General features: G+C 39.9%; 2 protein-coding genes across 3 annotated transcripts in view; both read right to left on the bottom strand.

Moving 5' to 3' along the window:
* ARHGEF4 (Rho guanine nucleotide exchange factor 4) overlaps window positions 1-12,637 on the bottom strand; it is a 211,258-nt gene extending 198,621 nt beyond the window's left edge. For both annotated transcript variants that reach the window (XM_068691777.1, XM_068691778.1), the window contains exon 1: window positions 12,210-12,637. In XM_068691777.1, the coding sequence (XP_068547878.1) occupies window positions 12,210-12,425 (216 nt within the window). In that variant the 5' untranslated portion in view covers window positions 12,426-12,637. The remainder of the gene's footprint in view (window positions 1-12,209) is intronic.
* PLEKHB2 (pleckstrin homology domain containing B2) overlaps window positions 1-17,678 on the bottom strand; it is a 367,257-nt gene that overhangs the window by 256,263 nt on the left and 93,316 nt on the right. The window lies entirely within an intron of this gene.

Raw genomic sequence — 17,678 nt, 5'->3', positions numbered from 1 at the left:
AATCTGAAAGATTGCTGTGCAACCCCACTTCAAAAAATAATAAAATAAAATAAAATAAAATAAAATAAAATAAAATAAAATAAAATAAAATAAAATAAAATAAAATAAAATAAAATAAAATAAAATAAAATAAAATAAAATAAAATAAAATAAAATAAAATAAAATAAGAAAGCAGAGCTAAAATCTGCCTCACCTGGGCCCCAGGGTTTAGCATTCTACGCAGAGAGCATATCCCAGGAATTCTCTAACAGGAGCTGGCTCGGAAGGAAGTGATTATATGACATCGCTTTAAAACCTTGCCAGAAGAGCTGTAGACTTACTCCTAGTGCTGCAACTTAACAGGTTCTTGCATTTACTTCCCAGTCATCTTATTTACAGGCCTGACCTTCACAGACAAGAAAGCAAGCCAGCAAAGGATGTGAACAAAAATTACCATGTCAGAAACCTCCCAGCCAAGGCATAATTATCCCATGCAAATTCAGAAAAGCCGCAGGTTTACTCAGCTGGAGTTTCAAAACTGTGCAATACAGGTGCAACAAAGAAGGCAGGATACCCAATGTAGTAAAATAATAATATATTACTACTATTACTACTATTACTACTACTACTTTACAGCAAAAAAGTCACTCCTTAACAGCTTTTGTAAAAGTCTTCCTATCATTTAGAATAATTATTACATTAATAATTATTAATTAATAACATCCTGTTTAGCTCTTCAACTCAATAAATGTCAAGGCCTTTTACATAGAAAGGCCCATGATTTGTTCACTTTGCATTACCTGAGATGCAACCCTGCCATCATGGCACGTGGCTTTACGGTGACTGCTGGCACAAAGACATCTCAGAGCTGCAGGAGCCAACACGTGGCTTCTTCAAGAAACTTCCCCTGGCCCTACACACTATGCAGAGCAGAACTGAGAAACCTGTCAGACATATGTGGAGAAATCTACTCCCATAGTGCCAGAAAGCATGTAAGGGATCAAGTCCTCGAAAATTCCTTTTGATTAATTAAATCTGAAGCAATGCTTAGGAAGAGTGCAATGCACACCATCTGGAAGCAGCTCAGTCTGTCCTAGACCCTTCTCCCCAGCCTTAGCGTAGCACCAGGGGTGAGTTCTGAATAAAACTACCCGTGGAAAGCTGGATGAGACCCACACATCGCCTCATCAGTATCAATGTTTAGACGTATTGATGTGTCCATGGTGACCATCCAGCTCAGCTGGGGATGTATTCTGCAAGTGCTAAAGCAGTAAGGAGCACAGCAGGCTCTGCTCACAGGGCTTTAAGCAAAAGCTTCATTCTGGGCAGCTCTGGGTCTGGACTGCAATGAAGACTGAAATACAAAGCCGCACACAGCCAAAAGTGCTGTGTTTCAAGTGGCTGGGGATCAAAACCATCCTGATTTGCACCCAAAACCATATACCACTTCAGGCTTGTTTGAAACCTATCCAGCCGCTGCTGAAGGGTTCACAAACTTTACTGCACTTGCCCTGAACTTTGCATTGGAAATGAAAAAGCAAAATAAAGCTCTCAAGTTGAAGGTTTTGCTTTTTTTTTTTTTTTTTTTGACATTTTGCCAATGGTGATACCTTAAAGAAAAATGGTATTCTATTCTAAACAGTGATCCCAAACCCTGTTCCTTATATATATTTTCCCAGATATTTTTCCTATATGTCTATATGACATATATGACATTCCTATATGATACCATTCACTCTTCAGCTTCACAGAAACTATGTTCTTTAAGATGAGAAAGATCAACAGTTACAGAAACAGAGTAGGCTATGCATATTTTTTTTCACTCCCTCCATCCCAGAAAAGCTTAGTTAGGTATGCAATGATAACACATGCTTAATGGTGTTCCAAAAATCAAATGAAAATTTGTTTTATTAAAAAAAAAAGTCCTAAAATAATATAGAAGAACTTTGCAAAGTTCTTGGTCCTGTCAAAAAAATAAATAAAAATCTTGGTCCTGTCAGTGGTAGTACCTCTGAGATCAGATTCTCAGATTGTGAATTCACACAGTCTGTGAATTTTCTGTGATTCATACAGTTACGTGTCTTTATTATTACCCGGTTGTACATAAAGCCCTTTGCTACCCACTTTAAGTTATGGTGGCTCCGAATCTTTTCAGTAGCAAGTGCCCCACTGTTTTTCTGGATGAATTCATGTTCTTCTAGATCAGGTACTTCCCTTCCCTTGTAACTTCCATTTTTAAAATACGCACTTAAAATCTCTGTCTTAAAATGAACACTGCAGACCTGGGGAACTTTCAGATAAACTGCAAAGCAGTTTGTTAAGAAGAGAAGGGAGAGTGAACCATCTGTCCGTATATGCAAGTTGCAAAGCTCCAACTGTTTAAATAAATAGCATTCCATCTAAAACAAAATCAGCTTATCCTTGAACAACGAAGCGTACTAAAACTTCTCGTAGAATAGCCTTTAAAACTACCCATTTTTCCTCCATGCTCATTTTCAACCTGTTCTAATTGTCAGCTCTTTTTTGAGATAACTCCCTATTTTTACAAAGAATTACCATTTTTGTAGTGGCAGTATTGAACCATTTCAAAGGTCTGTTTACACAGATTTCACTGATAGTGTGAAAACCAAAAAACTTTAAAAGCCTAAGACAGTTGTGAAAACTTCTTAGAATGTTCTACCATTTTTTATTATATACATGTAGCTCTAAAATAAACCTGAAAACCCAAAATATTCCTATAACTTTTAATGCTTTTTAACATACAAGTTGTAGATGTCATTCAAACTTCAGTTCTTTCCAGCTAACAAGTAATCCTCCTCTTCATCTTCTATTTGTCCATACTGCAGTGATAGTTACCGGCCACCTTCCAAACTGGAGACTTGCTAGCCAGCAAGCCAACATCCTTTCTCCAGAAAAGCCATATACTTCCTGCTGGGAATACACCAGTATTTCCTCTAAGATAAAGAGCTGACGCAGAGATGAAGTGTTTCTCCAAAGCCCTATAGGAAGCTTCAAGCAGAAACAGGAATGAACAGAGATCTTCAGTGCTTTCGCAGAGCGTTGAGCAAATTTCTCAGACCGCAAAGAATGAAATTCACCATACTGGAAGTTTAAAGCTGGTTTGAGCACATCCAGTAATACAGTGCTGTTGGGATGTGTGTGGACCACCAGTGCAGGGCTCTGGAGAACAGGGTCTGCACACACACCGGTTCCAGCCAGGCTGCTGTGTGCTTGCAGATCCACATAAGTGGTCTCCAACACAAGCAAACATCACGCCCAACAAGATCTCCAGGCACATGACAAGCAAGTCAGAGGTGCCTGGGCTGGCAGATACCTTGAAGAAAGCTGGATGAAATTAAGCACATGTCCACAAAAAAAAAAAAAAAAAAAAAAAAGATGTTTGCAGAGCCCTAGTTTCAGCAAGATCAGAAATGTCATGAGATCACATTGAGATCACTTTCTTTTATTGTTTTTTCCACGTGCTGTCTCCCCTACCTCTCTAACAAACCTCTCTGGTACTCAAGCCAGGACATTTTCTGAAGTGCACTGGTGTGCTGTAAGAAAAAGGGGCAATTCAATAGGCAGCTGTCCTCTCCCCAGGAGAGAGTGGTGTATCCAGGACTTCTGGACAATGTGAAACATTCTACCATTTATGACTGCCAAAGTTCCCAGGATGTCTTTAGTGCAGCCTTTGCCTGTTTCCAGCAGCTTAAGTTCTTTTTTTTTCTTTTTTCTACTCTTTTTTTTTTTTTTTCCCTAGGAAGCTTTTCCATGCTTCCAATGCATTTTGCTGATGTCAGTCCCCCTACACTCACTGCTGGGCATCCTAGCTGGTTATTTATGTGGGCTGGGAAATGAAAGGCTGCACTTTTCAAATGAACACTTGCAGTACTTATGCCATTTACAATTTTTATCTGGGCTAAGCAAAGCACAAAAGTCAATCCAGCAGCTATTATAATCAGCATTTGTTACAAGCCAATCCAAGCTCTAAAACACTTGCAAGATGACTGACATTTCCAAGCATGAAATATTCATAGCTTGATAACTTTCCATTGTAAACTAATATTTCAGTTTTCCTCTGCAGTTATAACACTTTTTTTTTTTTTTTTTTTTTTTTTTATGACCTTCCCCCCCCATTCAGTTACTTGCTTCCAAGAGTTGGAACTTTCAGGGAAAAAATTCTAGTTTGAAAACTTTTCCTGCCAACATTATGAAAGCTATTTTCTCCTGAGTATTGCCATTAATAATATTTATTGCACATTCCAGTCTATCTCCCCCACGCTTCTCACCACACCTTAAGGGCCTTCTCTCTTTTTAGGCAGGGAGAGACTGGCTACCACACTGCGCTGGGGTTGCTCATTTTGCTAATAGGATTATAGCAAATAATACCCCTTAATAAAAGAAAAAAAATATGGAAACAATATTAATCCCTTTTGCCTGCCCCACCCCATAACTTTCTGCCTGCATACAAAAACTATCTGTCTGCTTTGGCAGCAAAGAAACATTTTTGAATGTTTCCAAATACTAGGAGGTGGTTTTTTTCTGCTTTTTTTTTTTTTTTTTTTTTAGTTCTGCAGGAAAATACAGACAAGAAGTAGAACAAAGACTATGTCATTCTCTCGTGTAATTAATGCAGGGCATTTCTATTCCTTTTTGCAGAATATCACAATTACAAGGAAAAGATAGAGTAAATACAGGAGAAGCTGTAAATAAAGCTCTACCTTTTATGCTGTTCAATGTCTCATACAACACCACCATAGTGTGTCACTAAGCAATATATAAGATTTTAGTAGCTAAGACTGCAACACAACATAGTATCGCATTTTTCCAGATGATGTCCAAGTGACAGATTCATATCACCTGCATAATATAAGTGGATGCAATACTGACCTTGTTTGATTTAGAGTTTCACTTACATCAGCACAGAGAGTTAGCTGTAATGCTTAAAGAAAGCAGTGATGCTGGAAACTGGTTCAGGTGGCAGGTTCACATCCTACTACATTGCCCCTGCAGCAGGGGCAGTATCCTCTGGCAGAGTGTCGACAGGAGAATTCGGAGTGGTAAACCTACACAGACACCTCTTGGAAATCTGGCTGTGAACCTACCTCTCTGAATTTGCATCTGTACTAAGAAATGTTACTGCCTCGATTCCTCTGTTACCAGGAAGTTCTCTGAACACCAACACTACGATCACATCTTGTGCACAAGGAGTTACTAAGGTTTATCCCATCCTTTTCTTTTTCTAGAATCAAAATGATGGTCCACATGTAGTGATCACTATCAGAATTACAGAATTTTCTCTAATCTGTGAATAAATTCACTGATTCCATCCAAAAACAAAGCTGAGACTTAAAGGAGACTTAAAAACCTGTTTTTCTCTGAGGAAAGAAATGTACATATCTAGTAAAACTCAAAGCAAAGGGACAGCTTGTATTTGTTTGACTGATTGGTTGTTGTTGTTTTGTTTTAAATTATCTGTATTATCGTACATTATTTTTACAAGAGTGGGGAAATGTGTTTGAAGGTCAGATAGCCTTAAAAAAGGAGCTTTTCCACACTGAAACACATTCTTCCTCAGTGCAAATGCAAGTTTCCAAATAAATGAGAGAGGAGTGTGTGGAAAGGATACACTTGCAGATATTTAGAAGTTCAAATTTGATTTTGCTCCTTGTTACAAAATGGTAGAGTGATCTAGCTAATTTTTAATGCTGTCCTGCCCAAGCAACTTTGTGGTTACCTAGATATTGTGCTATCTGGCAACATCTCGTTCAGGGCTTGCTTTTATTGTGCGGTTGTCACACCTCCAATTCTGCAATCTTTGCCAATTTTCATCCTGTTCTGTAAGTTTATAATAGAGCTTTTGGAGCACTGTACTTGAAGCCTTTTTTGTTTTGTTTTGTCCAACACCAGCTCTGCTTTTATTCCAGCAGAAAATACCAGGAGGAGAGAAAAAAAAACAGCACCTTCTTAGATGACTGTAATCATGAGAAACTTTCTAGGAAGAGCTTAAAACATTTCAGCATGAGCAGGAAGAAATCACTTGTTCTCAGTCTGCCCTGTGTACTATACTAGACACTCAGGATTTCAGTCATTTTTTTCTTACATAATTAGAAAGTAATAATTGAACAAGAAAAATTTCATAGAATGGCTTGTGTTGATAGGAACCTCAAAGATCGTTCAGCTCTAACCCCCTGCCATGGGTTCCTCCACTGTTTTCCATTTCATTGCTTTGTCTTTCTACAGCACTGGGTCCCACCCAGCACTGCACATACCATTTCGGGATAAGACAGGCTGTTTTAATATTTCTAGCCCAAATGAACCCTGAATATTTGGGCATAAATGAAAGGAAAACTGCATGAAAGAAGGTCAGAAATATTCCCCTTGAACAGTCCCATAGAACTACTCATGATGTTTTAGGAGTTAAGAGTGTATCAGACTGCTCACTCTAACAGCCTGTGACCCTAAATAAAATATTGGCAATTTTGATCAAAAAAGTGAAAGGAGATTGAGCTTTCTCACTGACACCTCTGAGAGAGCTTAACAAACCGGCATTCCAAGGGGGTCAGAGAGAATGTTTAGGGCTTCCTGAAATATATCCCTCTTCAGTTGTCTCAAGTTGCACTTCTTGAAACACTTGGCTTTCACTCTGAGGGCTGAAGGCTAACAGTAAGCTTCAGTGGAGTTCCATTAACAGCCAAATAAAAAAAAAAAAACATTTTATAGGGAAAACACATATTTCTGCAAGCAGCTGAAACAACACAGTCTGGTTTTCTATGTTCTCCACAGTGGAAATGGCCCCTCAGGAGGGGCATTAGTTAAGTCTCTGCTTCCAATCCCTGCCTACCTACTTCTGCATCCCTGATATGAACTCTGCAGCTTCTGCCTCACTCAAATTTTGCTGAAATTGGCCACTACTCAAAAGTTAAAGGAGTTACAGACACAGCAAGATCATGTAAACCATTAAATAACTAAAAAAAAAAATCTTACTGTTTCCAACAAACACTTATGTTAAAACAGTTGGAAAGTAACTGTGAAGGGCCTCAGCCCGGTCCCACTGCAGTGTTTTCATTTTTTGATATCAGACCGCAACCTACCAGCACAGGGCAGGAAGCACGGTCCACTGGCTAAGCCCTTGTCTCACACTCTGTAGCTCAAGATTCATCTCCCTGCTCTGCCAAAAGCTTTCTGTGACCTGAGTAAGCTACATTTGGACCAAATTAAGAAAATATAGAAGAAAGAAAGAAGGAAAGAAGGAAAAAAAGAAAGAAAGAGAGTAACCTCAAATTGGGTTTTCCAGAGCCAACTTCCTTTTTTTCTTAAAACATACAAGTGTTCTTGGCAGAGTACATGAAGCGTGTTAAAGACAGAGTAACAGCAGGCAACAATTATATCTGATCACTATAAAATAGTGAAGAGAAGATCAGTCTGAAGTCCCTTTCCCCCTTCACTAGACAGCTTTCTTAGGGGTTGTTTTTTGCAATCCACAGACCTCTCTCCTCAAGAAATCACCAACATCTCTAGCTTCCAGTCTGCTGTGTGTAGATCCTGGGATGAGAAATAAGGTATACAAAACATAACTGACTACTCCAAAAGGGGCCACAATTTCACTGAAGATCTTTCAGAAGTCAGCAAATAACATAAGACTAGAACTTTCTATCTGCATCTTTCTTTTTTTTTTTTTCCCCTCAAATGGAAGGCAAACGAATGCAGGTAGTGCCACCACACCTCCTTGTGACCAAAGCCTAATGGTTAGAGGATTTATATACAATATCTGAAAACCAGACTGCTCTTACTTCTCGAAGGGGATTCATCCCATGTTCTTGAACAGGCTGCCTTTACCAGTGCCACAGACATACAGAAAGATAATCCAGTCCTACAATGTTTATAACCTGAACTAAAAATCAAACTAAAAAAAAAATCGACAAATGTGTTTTCCCCTTGACAGGCAATGAGCTGAGCCATGGGCAGTGAGACTATCATTGCAGAGTAATGAATCCATTGTACAGCTGAGAATTAAGTCCTTATGCTTTAAACCACAGGACAGTGATTTAAGCACTTCTATCTTTCATTTGGGATTCCTTCTGGTAGGTTCCTGTAGCATGTCACAGCTCCCAGTGTTCAAGTTGTTATGCAGCAACAGTAACTGGAAGCTCCTTAGTACCACGAACTCAAAAGGATGCATACAGACAAGAAATTTGATTACAGATCTGCCCCACCATTTATTCTGCTTTTTATATAGATTTTGGGCTGTTAAGGAACGCCAGCCAAGCTGACAGGAAATGCTTAAGGTATAATAATTAACAGGGATATCATGTGAACTAATCAACTGGTTTTGATATACAGCGGTACTAGATGTTACTGAATTGTTGAAACAGAAACTAAAATTGTGTTAAATCTTAATTAAAGCCTGCTTTTATTGTGAGGTTTTGAAAAGATATTCTGACCTGAATTCTGAATAGAACAAGACATCCATCCCCTCTGCTTTGTGACTACCTTCCTTTTGTCTTAGTGTTTCAGAACTGATTATTTTGACTATTTCATTTAATTTAAGCTAGAAAGGAATCAGCTTATTTAAACCAATATAAACCATTCTTATATACAACAAGGGAATTGCCCACAGGGGACTGTGCCAATTTAATCATTTGTTTCTAAAACTTTTCTAAAGTTTCTAAAGCTGTTTGCTTATTTGTGAGCAAGTACCTCAGGATACAACACAGTAAGCAGGCAAGAACTAGAAAATGAAGGGATTATTTATGATGCAAAGGAACGAAGACAGGCTGTGCTTAGCAAGTGCAAAAACAGACACCAATTTGTGTGCACACTCATGCAGTTTGACACAAGAAAAGTTGTTCCAAAATAATCAAAGTCTACCCCTGTGCAACAGCAACAAATGCAATTACAATGTGAGGGAAGCACTGCCCAAGTCTGAGATCCAGCACCAGACCGGGTCTCACAAGGTTTTCAACTCAACCTTACAGATCCAAGAGATTTCATTACAATTCGGACTACTGGTTGCAAAACCTGCAGCCCAAGAGGAGAACCTCACCATTTTGTAAGATAACTTGAGAACAACTGATTTTCATAGTATCTGGGAAATTAGAAAGGCCCAACCTATTGACAAGCTGTGCTGTCTAGCCAAATGCATCTTTGGATAGAAGCAAAAAGCTTTATTTGTTCTTGGGTATCTATAAATGAGTGCATAGGAATTCCTTCTTTACAACACTTCAGTGTTTATGTATGGGGTTTGAAATGGAGAACCAGCTGAAGGGATGAAAGAATAATCTTTGTGATGTATGGAACATTTAGAGAGATTCATGTTGTCTCTATCTTCCTCACAAATTGTGGTGATTTGAAGCCTACCTTCAGACAGGTGACAGAGGGGTTTCCCAGGTGTCAGTCTGCAGAAGACTGAGCGGGCTCTGTGGTGCCCTCCACCACTTACACTCAAAGAAAGGCCACGCAATTTTATTCCCCCTCCAGGGATAGCACTGATAACAAGTCATAGGCAGCCCCTGATATATTTCCAGGCCATGAGCACACGGAGCCCTGTGTGTAGCCAAGAACTGGATTGGTTTTGATGTGCAGGGGATGCAGACAGGCCATGAAATGAAGGTGGCTCTGTATGCACCAGCACCATTTCACTCCTGCCAGCCTCACCTTGGGGCAGGCTTGCTGGACCCTGCTAAGCTATGGAACGCTGTGCTGATTTTGTTCCTGTGAGTGGGAAGGAGAAAACAACTCACTATTTTAATGTCAGCTAGGACTTGGAAGAGACTGAAGTCATGGAAGAGCATCAGGAAATAAGAAAATGGGGTCTCAAATCTGAGCAGTCTTTAAGAAAGCTCAGCAAGAAAGAAGCATTAATAAACTAAACGTTGCTATAATAAAGACGTTTAGTTATTTCTCAGCTTAGTCAGGGCATTTTAAGGTTCTCAGAAAGCTTTCTAAAAAAGCCTGTGATTTTAACAGAAGCTCTCCTCGCTCTTTCACATAGTATGAATTGCTTCTTACTGAACTGAAGGACTGATATGCACTGTGCAGATATAATGTTACATGCAAGCAGATACAATCGCAGGCAGGAGCATCTTTCCTAGCTTGTGTGTTTTAATAGCACTTCCTGTTATTTACAAAATAATATCCTCTCAGTGATGGAGCAACCAGAGGATACTCCAGCCATAAGCATCTGTACAAAGTACTGAATGACACTGTGTAATTTACAGCCCAGTCCACATGGAGACCTTTGTGTAATTACAGGCTTACATGAAGAAGGGAGGTGAAAGGACATCAGGCTTCCTTGGCTAGATTGTCCATTCCTGCTGCCCTGCATGGTACTGACGTCTCATGCTTTTCCTTGCATCAAGCACTGCTTTTACCCTGTTTTGTTTGCCGCTTGTCAGGTGTAAAAACAACCATTTATACTAATGGATAACATGCACACAAGACTGTTGTATGCATGCCACTTAAAGTTTTATGCACATATTTATGCACATATTTAATGCCCCAGAAATCTATGCATTGGCACTGAGTCCAAGGTATTAAACTTGCCGTATGCACCCAGATCGACCATTGGATGTAAGCCCACTAGCTTTGTCTCATTCTGCAACAGAGTTATGGATCTTAAAACATACAGATTCAAATGTCTGGTTGCAAAGGGGTCAAGCCACAACAAAAACAACCAAATAAATTAGCAACTTTCCAGACAAGGGGCAGCCTTCCCCTCCCAGGATCAGCACTCTGCCAAAACACCTGGGGAGCACCTGCATTTCCCCAGCACTGGGCATCTGCCCACATGATGGCCCTGACTTGTTGCTCTGGCATCTGCCCCGGGGGCTATTCATTCCCCCCCCCCACCATATAACTCAATGGATTCCGACCCCTCTCAGTCAATCTCACAAAAGATGACTGCAATAAGCAAGCAGAAAAATTACAAGGAAAAATCAAGTGGAGGAAAGTGTCTGTATCTGCCCCCTAAAGCAAGGATATGGTAAATCCTACCAACAGGCACAAGCACTACAAATATGGAATACCTATGGAAGCAAAGCTATCTAAAAATCTAACAGATAAAACTGTTAGCACTGTTCAGTTTACATTTTATAACAGTTTTGCATAGCTATGCTGGAAAAAAATGATGCAGCTACTGACACAAAACTGCCACACATGTAGAAGAGCCTATAGGAGGGGCTTTGCTGCTGCTGGGGCACCATGTGGCCCCACACCTGAGATCTGTGGCACATCATCATCATGTATTTCCTGTCTGCCACATACTTTTGAAAAAAGAAACAAAGCAACAAACAAACAAACAAAAAAAACAGGAAACATTGCTTTGACATTTATTTTGGCCTATCGGGTGAGCTTCCCATTGACTAAATACCTACAACAGAAAGTCTTGAATGCAACAACACAGAAGACAAAGGAAGAAATAATACACATTCCAAATGTATTCAAACAGCATTGCTACACATAAAAACCCCAACGTGCTATGCTCAAGTGTAAAGTCCTTCTCAATTTAATCTAAAACCTTAAACCTATCATGTGGGTAGGACTGAATGCTTCATATTTAAGTCTGCAAATCCAAGCAGCTTTCTGCAAAGTGAAATAGCCTGAACTATAGCATTTATAATTGGTTTGATGCCTGATTTTTTTCCTTAGTAACACAATAAGCAAAAGCATTTTAATTAGATGTGCTCAAATCACATTTAAAATAAGTGCCACCACAGCCTCTACACTAATTCCCCACTATAATTGACAAAATATTCCAAACCCCCATTTTTTGACTTTTATAATGCTTAGATTTTCAGGACTGAAATACGTTCTGCTGCTTATTCAAAACAAGAGATAAATGTAAGCCAATGAAGATCACCACAAGAAATTTACACTTAGAAAAATGCACTTAGAAAATAAGCTAAATTAATATGAAGTCCTCTGCAAGTAAGTAACAGAATACAGAGAGAACCTGGTTAGCAGTTACTAGTGTATTGCTTTGTATACTACTCCACTAGTAGTCCCTGCAAGTTTTCCCTTGTTGGCTGACCTATTTCTGGGTACAGCTTCAATATTTACAGTGCTCCTTTTACAATAGAGTGAAGACAACTGTGTGGTACAGTTGTCAAAACTGTATGGTTTGTATTAATAAACTATCAATAACTTTAACAGAGATTTTGCTCTCTCTGCCTTTTAAGCACATACACAGTTAACTAAAATATCATGCATTTGCACTAAAATCTCTTACCTTGTAGAGTTTCAGCAATAACCAGCACATCGAGTATGCTGTCCCGGTGAATTTTGCTTTCATGTATCTTTCAGGCAGAAAGGTAAGGTACATTTGTACCAAATCCAGCTCTTCATGGGCAACACTACTGCCAGCATTGTTAATATCATCGTCCCCACCCTCTGTTCTTCCTTCTTCTGCTGCTGCTGATGCACCCAAACATCTATTGAATTCCATTTTAAGAATGTTTTTCCCCCTTCTAGCAAAGCCCTGATCTTTCCAGAGACATCTCAGTAAAGTTTTTATCTCCTATCAGTAACAATATTCCTCACTCCTCTGAAACTACGTAGCCCTGTCTTTAAGCCAATCCAAAAAGTTAGCTTATGGTAGAACAAAGTTTCTTTACACTGCAATGACTCTTTGCCTTTCTCTTATTGAACAATCTCCTGCAAGCCTGCATACAGCTGCAAGATAAATATAGCACCAGCTAGCCTTGTCATACAGCACAAGAATACTCCTGCTGTTGCCAAGAGAGAAAAGAAAGATTCCATTTATTTAAAGAGCAAGTCCATAGCACCAGTACTTCCTCATTCATTTGGGACGGGAGGTGGGAAGATGAAAAATCTGTGATTTTTGTTTGTTTGTTTGTTTGTTTGTTTTTGCCAACTGTGGCAAAAAAATGTGCTCAACAAATTCCAATTCTGTTAAAAAAAAAGTTCTTATGGAAGAGGGTTTTCTTTCTTTCTTTTTCTTTAATCCTAGAGGCTTCGAGTCACAGTAGTTCATTGTTTGTGATGCTGTAGATGCCAAGCTTGTGAAGGCTACAAATTTCAAAAGGATAAATGAGGTCTTGCAGATATACTATGGCCAAAACATTTTGAAATAACAAATAGCCCTACCAAAGGCCAAAATATGAAGAAAATATGCAAGAGATCAACTAAGCAATTTTTTAGCTAAACATTAAGCAGCTCGTTTGTGCTTTGTGGCAGCTCGAATTTGTATGTTAAGAACAATTCTAGCCTACTCTTGGTGACAAATAGAAAAGATCTTTAGATTTCAGCTTAATTGTATCAGTTTTGAGAATTCAACAGCATCAACAACTAAGTACTTCATTTTAATCAACAACATTAATTTTCGAGATAATTTCATGTAGCAAACTATGCTTTCTGCCAACTTTTTTTTTTTTTTTTTTTTTTTTGTCACTGTGTGAGCACTGTTCAAATAAAGGAAGGAATCATTGTGGTTTGCAGAAAAACTAGTCAAGTGCCCTGGTATCTAGGAACATAGCCCTCTAACATCTTGAAGATCAGATACCCAAAGCTTCCATTGCCTTGAACCATTCCTAAGCAACAGACATAGCAATTATTAATACTTAATACCAAATTTTATAGCCTTCAATCATATTAAATACAACCTTAATCTAATCTCAATGATTTTTACAGGACTACCTGTGATTTTTACCTTGTTTTAACATTAGAATGGGTGTTTCAGAATATAAAAGGTAAAGACAGTTACTAAACACCCATATACAGTGTGCCCATAATGAATGGCAAATGAAATGCAGAAAACCTAACACATATCTCCTGTCTGAGACATTCTGTGAGGTATCCAGCTCACCTGGTTCCCCTGATGGGTTCAGCTTCCACTATTTCCCTTTCTTTTCATATTCACACCAATTTGAGAAAGAGAAAATACACTGAATTCCGGAGCCAAACCTTGCTGTGATTGCTTGCTGCTACAATGCAGAACACCATTTCTACTCCCACAGTACAGATGTTGAAGGCAAGCTGGTTCTAGCAACCACAGAGGAGTTGGATAGCATCCAAGCCTTCACTCCTCCTAGCCATATCCCTATGCTGCCAACAACACGTGCCTGCAATTCCCACATGATGCTCACTCAGATATAACACAACATTTGAAACATCTTCAACAGCAGTCTCTATCTTTTCCTACCTGCATCTGCTTGGGGTACTGCTCATGGAGCTACAGATGTCAGCAGGCAGTGACCACAGCCTTTGTGATAGTCTTCTCTGCACAGCAAGCTAGCGCTCCTCTGCCCTGATTGTGAGAGCAGACTAGTTCATGCAGAGGAAAGTTTCACAACTTTGCTTGCTTGCTTGTCTCTAGAGGTGAATAGTCTATTATCTTTGTTTGAAAGTAATTGTGGTCATGCCAAAAGCCTGTATCTCCACTGCTGCCAATTTTACACGTAGTTAAGGCACACTTGACAGAATATGACAGGAAAGAAGTCAAACCAAAGAAATGTCAAGAATCAAATAGTTAAGCTAGCTTTCAAATTTCAGCACACACTGACAACTGAGCTTGAAATTACAATAGTGGATGCAGATTTGTTTTTAAAATTAAAAATGATTCAAAGCCGAAGCATGATGTTACGCTCCAGAAGGGTGTATGTAAGCTCCTGGCAGGTCATATCCAGCTTCCAGTTCCCTGTTCAGTTCTGCCCAGCCTGAAGTACAGCTGCTTACAATAGCTCTAGATAGGAGGACTATGCTTCCCAATCCCAAGACTTAAAAAATAAAAACTGTTTTTATTTCAATTACCCTCCCCTCCGCCTCATTTTTTCATGCGTTTCTAAACATATTGTAAGAAGACTTTCTGCAAATTGGAATCAGAAAGTAGCTGATATTCTTCAAATCAGTATTTTTCTGGTATCCTTAGACAATCCATCCCTGACCTGTTAATAACATTAAGTAGCTCTGAGGTATTTAAGAGGTGACCAATGTTTGACATTACAATTATTGCATGTCCATCCTCAAAAGTCACTAAAGGCTGTATAGAAGAAGACAAGAAATTTCAGAGGAATGGGATTTTTGAAGGGAAAGCAGCTAGGAGCTAATAAACTAAAATACCAGATAATGACAAAGAATTTACAGAGACAAGATAATGAGACATAAGGCAGTTGAGAAGCTGTTCCAGTTAGGAAGGACATATTGGCAACACTACTGTGATTACTTAAATTAGGTGGTGAGATAAACTGATCTCATACAATGAGTGAATGGAGCTGTTTAAATCTCACTCTTTGCTTGCCAGATTCTACATTGATGCCTTTCTGAAGCATGGAGAACTCTTAGCTCAAAGACTCCAACAACTTTATCTAACTAAACGTAAAGCCCCAGGAATGTAGTTAACCTTGACTTGAACAATAAGACTGCTCAACCCTGATATTTTCCCAGAAGGCTTATATAGCTAAATCAGGTATCCTGTCGTTATGTATCAAATTAAAGCTCCAGTTCAGAGAGGTTTCTACCAAATATCTAGTTGCATACAAAGCACAATCTGAGTATATACATAAGTTGTGTAAATTTGTATGTGGCTGATATAATCAGGTTTTAGATGAGCAATTAATGGTCATGGGCTCTAGTAATGCACACTCAAATGGTCCACTAAAATGGCAAAAAAAAAAGCATTTTAAACTCATACAAAATGTTGACAATCTATATAAATAAAAACATGAAACGATGTATAGCCTATTTCAGTCCTATCATGACTGATCACTTCTTTTATCAGACTTAGTTCTAGCAGTGACAGTAGTAAAGATACTTGTAAGCTGTCACTAATATTAATGGTACCTAGAATGTTCACAAAAAATAACTGGTTAAATGATGCTACCTCTAGTTATTCCATGACAGCACAATGGTCATTTTCTACTGTTTTGCTTTGTTTGTTCAAAAAAAAAAAAAAACCAACACAGAAGAAGCTTTTGATTTAATTGCTGAGATAGGTGTACAGGGAAAGACATGAGTAAATCCTTCCAGGATGAGACAACTCAAGATCTGAAACAGAACATGAACCTGTTTCCTCCTGATGGAGGATATAAGGCAGTGAATGCTCCCAGACTAGTGTTATTTAACTGGTTTGTGTACCAATAACAGTAACACTATTTCAGCATAGATTTTACAGAAGAAAAAAAAAAAAAAAAAAGAGGAGCTTTGGAATTAATCTAGTCATGAAGTGAACTCCACATCAGTAACAGGAAAGACGGAACGTGCAGATCTCTACACACCATCTTCTGGGGGATATGCAGCCTTTGTGCAGCATTTTACCTCATATTAAGGCATGAAACTGGATCATATGAAAAATATGAGGCTTTCTCACATAAATGCTTAGATTTGAAAGAATTCAGGACTTGGTTTAGCTAAACATAGAAAGCCAAAAAACATAGTGTTTATATGAACCCCACAGACCCCCTGAGCCTCAGAAAACAAAACCAATAAATCTTTTGAGAGAAATCATCCTTTTTTTAACATACTCTCTGATACTTGCTGCTTGGGATTGGGTCAGCAGTGTCCCAGGAACATGAGCTTACTGTATTCTGGTTCTTGTCCCAGCCAGCCGGAAAGGTGTGAAAGTGAAAACTGTCTGGTTCCAAAGTTAATGGAGTTCCTCTGATCAGCAAATAAGTTCAGCTGAGGTTTCAACCAGCAGCTTGTGGTCTGGCATGAAATAAACTCGTAGTTTATAGCAGGATGTAAACACCCTGTGCAAGCGTTATTCTTCCTTGGGAGAGTTCTGGCCACCTGCTTGAGCACTCATCTTTACTCCTAGCTTATTAGAAGTGCCCTGGGATTCAGTGCGGAGGAGTGGCAGTAAATGCATGTTTTGTTCTCTGCTTCTGAATGTCTGCAATATCCCAGGAGAAAGGGGAAAAGCATTCAGGCTCCCACACACACTGCTGAGGCTTTGCCCAAAAGCCTCGCCCCCCTTTTTACCTCAGAGATCTCCCAGCCTGCACCACCTCATGCTGCACCACATAGCCTTCCCTCCCCAACCCTGGGCATGACGGAGCAGGGCCCCGCAGGCTGCCATCAGCTCCCTAGGCCTCTGAAAAGCCATGCCTTACTCATACCGCTTGAACCCTAGCACCTTACCCCAGCCTGGCTGCTGCACCCTCCACATACCTTCTAGAAGCATCCCCCAGGCCTTCCTGGCACCCCCGGAGGGGTCTCCCAGCAGATGCCCGATCCTCCCCTCCAAAGGGGTGGCCACCGGGGCCTGCTTCTCCTCAGCATGACAGGAGGCTGAACTGCTCGGGTGTGGCCTCCGTGATGCCTCCATTTCAGGGCTGCAGCCTCCCCTCAGGGCTGGGCACGAAGAGCAGGTCAGTGCCCTCAGGCACTCTCACAGCCCCACACCAGCCAAGGGGATGCGGTTGCGTTTTGCCCTCGTTTTTGTGCAGAGCCACCAGAGCCACCGTGAGGAAACCCTGAGGCCTTGGGGGGGTGTCCCTGCCACACAGCTGTCCACAGACATTAAGGCGTTGGTGTCGTTCTCCACAGCTTGGTGATAAGCCTCCAGCTGCAAGGTTTACACCAAACCAGGCAAGGCCTGCCAGAGAGCCACTTAATAGTTACCTGTACAGTGACAAATACTAAAATCAGAGGCACAAGGTGACTGAAAATATTTGAGGCTTTTCGTTTGCTTATATTTTAGGAAGCTAAGTGTGTGCCTGAGATTGTGTCACTCCCTGGT

The sequence above is a fragment of the Anas acuta genome, chromosome 9, assembly GCF_963932015.1.
Source record: "Anas acuta chromosome 9, bAnaAcu1.1, whole genome shotgun sequence".
Classification (NCBI taxonomy): Eukaryota; Metazoa; Chordata; class Aves; order Anseriformes; family Anatidae; genus Anas; species Anas acuta.
Note: the sequence above shows the minus strand (reverse complement) of the source record. Positions and strands in the feature narration are given on the sequence as shown.